General features: G+C 39.5%; 1 protein-coding gene across 1 annotated transcript; it reads left to right on the forward strand.

Annotated features, from left to right (window-relative positions):
• The first annotated feature begins 1874 nt into the window (after positions 1-1874).
• LOC109260157 (olfactory receptor 2H2-like) lies at positions 1875-2819 on the forward strand. Its single transcript, XM_019438190.2, has one exon. The coding sequence runs from the start codon at positions 1875-1877 to the stop codon at positions 2817-2819; it is 945 nt and encodes a 314-aa protein (XP_019293735.2).
• Positions 2820-9262: the final 6443 nt, after the last annotated feature.

A 9262-nucleotide genomic window follows, 5' to 3' on the forward strand; every position in this document is an offset into this window, starting at 1 on the left:
TTATAACCTGAAAAAAATTTTTGAGCGTTAAATAAGCTAATCATTTGGCAAATTGTCAGTTACACAATAAGAACCCAGACAACCATAGCTGCTCTGCTGCTGATCATTAATATCCATTTCATTTATGGACCACTAATTTTTAAAATTCCTCTCTATCCATTGATTATAGGTACATTTTCTCAACTCTTTGTGGAATAATATGGGAAAAAAGGAATAAACTGTAAACAAAGAGGTGAGAATCATATCTGGGATTCCATCATTAAAATTTTGATGACTTGGTTTAATTCCTCTGTATTTGATAAATGGAAAATATGTCAGAAAATGAATATTTTTATTTAAGTGTTGGCATAAGTAAGACTTTATTACACATATTGATTTGGAAGAAGGAAAGGAGCCAGTAATCTAAATTTTTTGGATGAACATTCAGTTGAAGGATTCCTGTGGGGCATAGATTTGTAAAACCTATTTTGTGTGTGTGTGTGTGTGTGTGTGTGTGTGTGTGTGTGTCTGTGTGTGTGTGTGAGTGTGAGTGAGTGAGACGCTAGGGCACTCCCCTGGGAAAAGGTTCTTGTAAATGGAAACCCTGAAAATGTACAAGGTGGCTATAAACAGGCTTGGAGTGAGGACACACTGTTATGCCACACAGATAGTAGGGTCGTTGGGAGCAGAGAAGCAGGAAAAGGAGCACGGAAATTATGGAAGACAAAGAGAGCCATGGGCTCTTTTCTCTAGTATGTTAAGTAAAAAGGCCAGTGATTGAGTGAAATGAGTATTTCCTAAACCTCTTTTGATCCACTGCATAAATGAATAAAAGATGGTGGATTTTCCAAACTTGTGTTGTAATCAGGTTTTAAGCTGAGGAAAGAACAATAAATGTGCATATGCGTGCTCTGTAATATAGAGACAGTTAATTTATAATGTTGGATAAGTGAGTATTATTACTTTTCTTTTAGAAAGGAGATAATGTAGAGATAGGATATTTCTTTTTTTCTTAATGATATCGCTTACATTCTCTGCAAAAATGTTGCATATATATTTTGATGTTTTTCATCTCGAACAAACATCTGAATAGTGTCATCGTCGTCATCATCATCATAATTGTAACTAACACACATCATACAGTTACTATGGGGCAGGAATACATGCACACACACTCTCCCTCTCAAAGTATTTTCCTTGTGTTTTCACATTTAATTCCTCCAAAACACACAGGTAGTTTCTATGATTGTTCTCTATTTTCCAAATAGAAAATATGAGGAAAGAGCCAAGGTAAGAATAAAAATTTTAAACAATTGTCTTAAGAGTACATAGCATAAAGTGGCTGAGGAGGAATTCAAGCTCAGAAGTCAAAAGAAGGTGGGAAGGAGAAAGGAAGAAAAAAGGAGAGTGAAACACAGGAGACGGAGGAACAAGGGAGGAGGATATTCAGATAAATTGAGATATAAAGACACAGAAAAACAGAATGAAATGAGAAAAGGACTGAAAGGTGATATGGTTTAACAGTTTTTAAAACTGTGTGATGAATGTTGTAAATGTGCAATTTTGGAGAGCAAAGAGAATGCTCTCTTAATATTTAGCAAAGTGATTTTCAGTAGTAGGTTTGTAATGTGCACTTTACTCAATATTTATAATGCAGATTTCTAATCATATATGAAGATGTGTAAGAGGAATAGAAATAGATAATGAATAATGGGTATCACAGATTAGAATAAGTCACTGAATCTTTTATTTTTCCCTGCACTATAGGAGGCAGAATCTCATCCTTGAGTAGAAAGGAGATAACATGTCTTCCTGTTTCTGTATTGGAACCATCACAGGCTTTTGAGCAACTACTTTTGAACCATTCCCCCAAAGAGGTGACTGCTCCAGAAGCTATGATCACAGTTTGCAATGACAGCCACAGTGATTTCATCCTCCTGGGCTTCTCTGAGAAGCCATATTTGGAGAAGGTACTCTTCTGGGTTGTTCTGATCTTTTATTGTTTGACTCTTGCAGGAAATATGGTCATTATTCTTGTTTCCTCAAAGGACCCTAAACTCCACATTCCCATGTATTTCTTTCTTTGCAACCTTTCCCTGCTAGACCTCTCTTTCACCAGCAGCTGTGTTCCGCAGATGTTAGTTAATTTCTGGGGTCCAGAGAAGACCATCAGCTACATTGGCTGTGCTTTTCAACTCTATGTCTTCTTATGGCTTGGGGCCACCGAATGTGTCCTTCTTGTGGTCATGGCTATGGACCGCTATGTGGCAGTGTGTCACCCGCTGCAATATACTGCTATCATGCACCCCAAATTTTGTCTGCAGCTCGCCATCCTTGCATGGGGGGCTGGCCTGGTTCAGTCCCTGGTCCAGTCTCCTGCCACCCTCCAGTTACCCTTCTGCTCCCACCGCAGGGTGGATGACATTGTGTGTGAAGTCCCAGCCCTGATTCAGGCTTCCAGTGCAGACACAACCTACAATGAAATCCAGATGTCCATAGCTAGTATCATTTTTCTGGTGCTACCCCTGGTCATCATCCTTTCCTCATACGGGGCTGTTGCTAAGGCTGTGCTGAGAATAAAGTCAGCTGCAGGGCAGCGGAAGGCATTCAGCACCTGCACTTCTCATCTTCTTGTGGTGTCCCTCTTCTATGGCACAGTGACAGCTGTCTATCTCCAACCCAAGAACCGCTATGCTCAAGAACAGGGCAAGTTCCTCACCCTTTTCTACACCGTTGCAACCCCAGCACTTAATCCACTCATCTACACTCTAAGGAACAGGGAGGTCAAGGGGGCACTAATAAGACTGGGGAGGAGGACTTGGGATTCCCAGAATAACTGAAGCAGTTGGCACATGTTGGTCTCTTGCTTAACCTGAGAAGAGAGAATAACCTCATCGCAAAAAGCTGAAGCTTTACCTCCTCACCAAAAAGTAGGGGAGAAATAGCTGTGTTGCATTCAAAGCTGCGATTTCAGGTCCATTCATCATTAGCTGATTAGGCCCTTACTTTCTGCAGGGTGCTGATGGAGGTACAGTATAGTATAGAAATGAGTAGATTTAATAACCATTGTCTTAAAGAATGCTCAATACAGTTGAACTGGGGGGACAAAAGAAACACAGACTTGAAAAATACAAGAACAAGAATGTGTTTGTGCCTTGCCATTTATTTTTTTCTTTGCTATTTTCCTCCAAGCTCAACCATAATTTTCATCCAAATGTCTAGTCTAGCAAAAGTCCTAAAGTTTTGAGGCATCTAGTACTCTGACCTGGTGGGTCTTGGTTCTGAGTCACTGTTGCTTCATCACCTCAGCAGGACCACTGCTGATGTGTCATGTGCCCAAAGCTGCTCAGTGCAAAGTATTGAGCAAGGAGAAGTCCACACTCACTGGTCTCTGGATCCAGGTTCTTAGTTTGAGCCCTGACATACCAAGCCCCCACTTACAGGAATAGACTTCTGTTTCTAGTTCATTCTGAGTCTCTGTTGTAATGAAATGGCTTTCTTTTTTTTAATTATTATTTTTCTTTTAATTTGCCTCCAAATTAGTTACCATATAGTGCAACAATGATTTCAGGAGTAGATTCCTTAATGGCCCTTGCCCATTTAGCCCATCCCCCTCCCACAACCCCTCCAGTATCCCTCTGTTTCTTCTCCATATCTAAGAGTCTCTTCTGTTTTGTCCCCCTCCCTGTTTTTCTATTATTTTTGCTTCCCTTCCCTTATGTTCATCTGTTCTGTGTCTTAAAGGCCTCATATTAGTGAAGTCATGTGATATTTGTCTTTCTCTGGCAAATTTCACTTAGCTTAATACCTTCTAGTTCCATCCATGTTGTTGCAAATGGAAAGATTTCATTCTTTTTGATTGCCAAGTAATACTCCATTGTGTGTGTGTGTGTGTGTGTGTGTGTGTGTGTGTGCGCGTGTGTGTGTGTGTACACCAAAATTTTCTTTATCCATTCACCCATCAATGGACATTTGGGCTCTTTCCATACTTTGACTATTGTTGGTAGTGCTGCTATAAACATTGGGGTGCAGCTGGCCCTTGGAAACATCACACCTGTAACCCTTGGATAAAAACCTAGTAGTGCAACTGCTGGGCCATAGGGTAGTTCTATTTTTAATTTTTTGAGGAACCTCCATACTGTTTTCAAGAGTGGGTGCACCAGCCTGCAAGAGGGTTCCTCTTTCTCCACATCCTTGGAAATGGCTTTCTTTTTATCAGATCCAATTATTCATTCATCTTGTAGATATGTATTCATTTCTTGTTATACATCTAACATGTTTAGATGCTGGGGATATAATCGTAGATAAGACATAAAATCATCAACATTACAGAGTGTATGGTCAAATGGTGGATGCAGATATTAAATGAAATATTCTTTCATTATTTAATGGAGAGAGACTTGTTCTTTTGGCTCCCGTGTCAGGCTGATTGCAATGGTTCATGCTTTTTGGCTTTTGAATGTCATCCACCAAAGATCTATTTGTTGCTGCTTTTTCACTATTCCTTTATAAAAGTCCATTCTTCTAGGGTTTTTTTTCACCAAAATCATGAATATAAATTATTGAATTTGCTGTGTAGTTTGCCTAATTACCTGTGTTCAGTCCTTAGCTGCTGCCAATTTCTGATGTAGGTGGAACTAGGATCAGGCCCTATAACCTCTCATTTTCTGCTCTGAAGTAACAGCACAATTTCTACGAGGATGCAACATCGTTTCTCACTGTCTATAAAAGAACAATACTTATAAAATAATTTTTATATCCTTCTGTTCAGTTTCAAAGAATAAGGCAAGTGACTGAGAAGAAAACTACAAGGACAGAAGTTAATTTGTGGGTTCACTCTGAGCCTGTGGAGCGGGGGCAGCCCAGGGTGTGATGGGCTCCTGGTGTGACACGATTGACAGGTGGTAACTATCCTGGAGGTGAAAGCAGGGATACCAACGTGTTAAAATGTTTATCCTACTTTTGAAGGAGGCTGGGGTGGTTGCAGGTCTTGGGGGCAGAGGAAAACTGTGAGCAAGATGTAAATGCACAAAGGACAGAGGTTAAGATTCCAGTAAACGACAACAGCAAAACAGGGAAGAACAAAGTTCCTCCAACTTGAGGATTCATAAGAGTCCATGGTACACTTGTTAAGAATTAAGATTCTCAGGTTTAATACCGAGAATTTCTGATTTAAAACATCTGATTGTGTTCTTGACTGGGCATTTTAATGCTGTGATTCTGATGCAGGCTGACACCATACATGGGAAATGCCCTGTCTAGTTGCTCAGCCAAAGAGACAGAAGCTTCAAATGAATCAGTGTATTTTAAGAATAAGAGAGAAGGTAAGAAAGATCTAGAAGTAGAATAAAGCTAATTGGCTCAACCCCACATTCTGAGGCACTGAAGGTGGAATGATTTTCTCATTATGGAGCTGGGAATGAAATAGTGTCTTCAGGGGGGATTCAACTCAGGTAATGCCAGGAGGTGTAGAAAATGCCAAGTAAATAATTGAGGATGGAGGTGAGTTTACTAATTACGGAACAGGACATCCCAGTGGTACACTGGAGAGTTTTGGAGGGATAAAGGCAGGTGTCTGGGGAAAGGAAAGGGATTCCATTATGGGAATTACAGCATGGAAAAAATATAAATGACCAAGATACGTTTACATTTTGGGAGATGGCTGAGGAAACAGTGATGAGAGGTGCTGTGGATATAGCTGTGCACTCATTTGTCAAAATCCTTTTTTAATCTAATCACAAATATTTATGGACTATATACTAAGAGCCAGGCACTGCTATATAAGGGTGAACAAGTCAGGAAAGATCACTTCCTTCATAGACATTCTAGATAATAGCCAATAATTCATTACGTAAGCAACTTATTCAGAAAACTGCAGGCAGGGCTAGGAGTTCAGGCATTTTGTTCCTTTGATATTTCTGGGGTGTCATGTCATCATGTTCTGGCACATGTGTGCACATGATGGCAGACTAAACCTTCTGATGGCTGCTATGATGAGCTCTGAGGATATATCAGCCTCTATCAGCCTATAATCCAACCCTTCACACAGGGATACGTGTTTCTGTAATGTTCAGTGTGACAGGCTGTGGACATATGCAAGTAAGTCCCAGAGTCTGCTGAATTACAGGGAATAAACCAATGGTCACCAGAGGAGAGGTGGGGGAAAGGGTGAAATAGGTGATTAGGCACTTGTCATGATGAGCACTGGGTGACGTATGGAAGTTTGAATCACTATATTGTACACCTGGAATCAATGTAATACTGTATGTTGACTAACTGGGATTAAAACAAAAACTTAAATAACTTATGGGGTGCCTGGGTGGCTTAGTCGGTTGAGTGTCCAACTTCCACTCAGGTCATTATCTCACGGTTCATGGGTTTGAGCCCTGTGTTGGACTCTGGGCTGACAGCTCAGAGCCTGGAACCTGCTTCAGATTCTGTCTCCCTCTCTCTCTGCCCCTCCCCCACTCATCCTCTGTCTCTGCATCTCAAAAAATAAAGAAACGTAATTAAAAAAATTAAAAAAAGAAGTAAACTTATATGTGCAAGCATAAAAAAAGTCCGAGTCTGTCGTGGGCACCTATCACTACTAGTCTCCGACCTGCCATCATTGGTGCGTGCACGTGTGTGTGTGTGTGTGTGTGTGTGTGTGTGTGTGTGTGTGTGTGTGTGTGTTTGCACTTTTACTCTTACTGTGTGCTGCTATGGAAATTCAAATATATATGAAAGAAATAGCATCTTAGAGTGTGACTATTACAAAAACTATATGAGTATCTGCCCCCTTTCACGTGGTCAGCAGGTGAATCCAATAAGAGCCTCATTTGAAAAGAGCAGTGGGAGCAAAAAGTCACTGCTCGCCAGGGGACATGTGTGAGTATGGGATCCACCGATTTTTACCAGCTGGCATTATATTTGCCTTTTGGCTTCCTTTCTTCCTCACCAAGATAGCCTATACTCCACCAACCATATAATTATTCCACCAATAGACCCCAATGACTATTCCATCTGCTTTTGGATGCTATTGGGTTTCTGCATTTGTTAGTATCTTGCTCATACTTTAAAATCAAATTTAAACGTTAGAAACTCTTATCCCCTCCCTGCTATTCTTCATTGTAATGAAAGGAATCATGCCCTCCTCAATGCACCTTACTCTTTTATCAGTGTACTGCCTAGATAATTTTATCAAAATTGGTGCATGTGTCTGTGTCACTTGTGGACAGAGGCATCTTACTCATTTTTGTTGGGCCAGTGCCAAGGAAGTTTCATCTATTGATATAGCTGTTGAGTTAAACTGTAGAAGAAATGTAAAATCCTTAAAGAACAGAAGATAAAGTCATTGAGTAGAAATTATGAGTGAGGATTCTGAAGTTTCCAGAAGTCTATGTTTGGATCCAAGACGAAGACGTAAATTAAACATGCTCCTAAGTCTGGAAGTAACTTTGCCTAAATGGTTCTTATGTCATGCTCAGTATGTTCCAAATGCAGGTATTTGTACAGGATGATGCCAGATGAGTTTGAGGAGAAATAAATAATGATGCAAAGCTCCCCCAACGCCAGAAATCCACATATATTTCAATGCCAAAGATGAAAATAAAAGACAGTGTGAGGGAAACCTATGTGAAGCCAAGAAGTTATGTCAATTCTTAGCTGTCCCAAGTAGGATCTTTAGTTTTAAATTTTAAATTTTTTAATTTATTTTTTTTAACTTCACTCTTTAAAAAAGTTTAATTCTAGTAGAGTTAACATACAGTGTTACATTCATTTCAGGTGTATGATATACTGATTCAACACTTCCATGCAACACCTGGTGCTCATCACAATAAGTGCCCTCCTTAATGCCCATCACATATTTAACCCGTCCTCCCACCCACCTCCCTTCTGGAAATCATCAGTTTGTTCTCTATAGTTTAGAGTCTGTTTCTTGGTTTGTCTCTATTTTCCTTTTTTTTTTTCTTGAATTCCACATATGAGTGGAATAATAGGGTATTTGTCTTTCTGTGATTTATTTCACTTAGCATACCCTCTGGTTCCATTCATGTCATTGCAAATGGCAAGATTTCATATTTTTTATGGATGTTATACACACACACACACACACACACACACATCACATCTTCTTTATCCATTCATCAGTCAATGGGCACTTAGGTTGCTTCCATAATTTGGCTATTGTAAATAATGCTGCAATAAACATAGGGACTTCTATATCTTTTTGAATTCATGTTTTTGTATTTTGGGGGTAAATAGCCACTAGTGGAATTACTCCATCATATGGTAGCTCTATTTTTAGTTTTTTAAGGAACCTCCATACCATTTTCCAGAGTGGCTGCACCAGTTTGCATTCCCACCAGCAGTGCACAAAGGTTCTTTTTCTCCACAGTCTGACCAACACCTGTGATTTCTTGGTATTTTTGATTTTAGCCATTCTGACAGGTGTGAGGTGATATCTCACTGTGGTTTTGATTTGCATTTCCCTGATGATAAGTGATGTTGAGCACCTTTTCATGTGTCTGTTTGCCATGCATGTGTCTTCTTTGGAGAAATATCTGTCTTCTGCCCATTTTTAAATTTGATTTTTTGTGGGTTTAGTGATGAGTTGTATAAATTCTTTATATATTTTTGATACTAACCCTTTATTGAATATGTCATTGGCAAATATCTTCTGTGTGATCTTGAGTCTGGTCTTGTATCACATCTAAGATACATGATATTCCTGTGAGGATACAATTTTTAACTCTTTACCTGTGGCATAATTATGGATAGTTAATATTGAGATATTAAATATATCATGCAATTAGTTATGATGAATGCATATTAAGACAGAATATTGCCACTAACCCCAGAACGTTCTATTAGCCTCCTCAGTCACTCAAAAAAAAACCCCTCATAACAATAACCATTGTTATTATAAGTTAGTTTTACCTATTCCAGAATATTATATAAATTTACATTATGTTTGTTTTGTGCTTGGTTTCTTTCACTTAGCATATTTTTAAAGTTTATTTATTTATTTTGAGAGAGAGAACGGACAAGCAGGGGAGGGTCATAGAGAGAGGGAGAGAGAAAATCCCAAGCTGTCAGCGCAGAGCCCAATGTGGGGCTTGTTCTCACAAACAATGAGATCCTGACCTGAGCCAAGGTCAGACACCCAGCTGACTGAGACACCCAGGTGCCCCTAGAATGATACATTTTCAACCAAAGATGGACTTACAGTGGCACATTATAACTTCCCAAAGTCTTTGGTTTACCTTAAGGGTCACTCTTGGTGTTGTATGTTCTATGG

This window comes from Panthera pardus, unplaced genomic scaffold (assembly GCF_024362965.1).
Source record: "Panthera pardus isolate Hobbes unplaced genomic scaffold, ASM2436296v1 HiC_scaffold_17, whole genome shotgun sequence".
Classification (NCBI taxonomy): domain Eukaryota; kingdom Metazoa; phylum Chordata; class Mammalia; order Carnivora; family Felidae; genus Panthera; species Panthera pardus.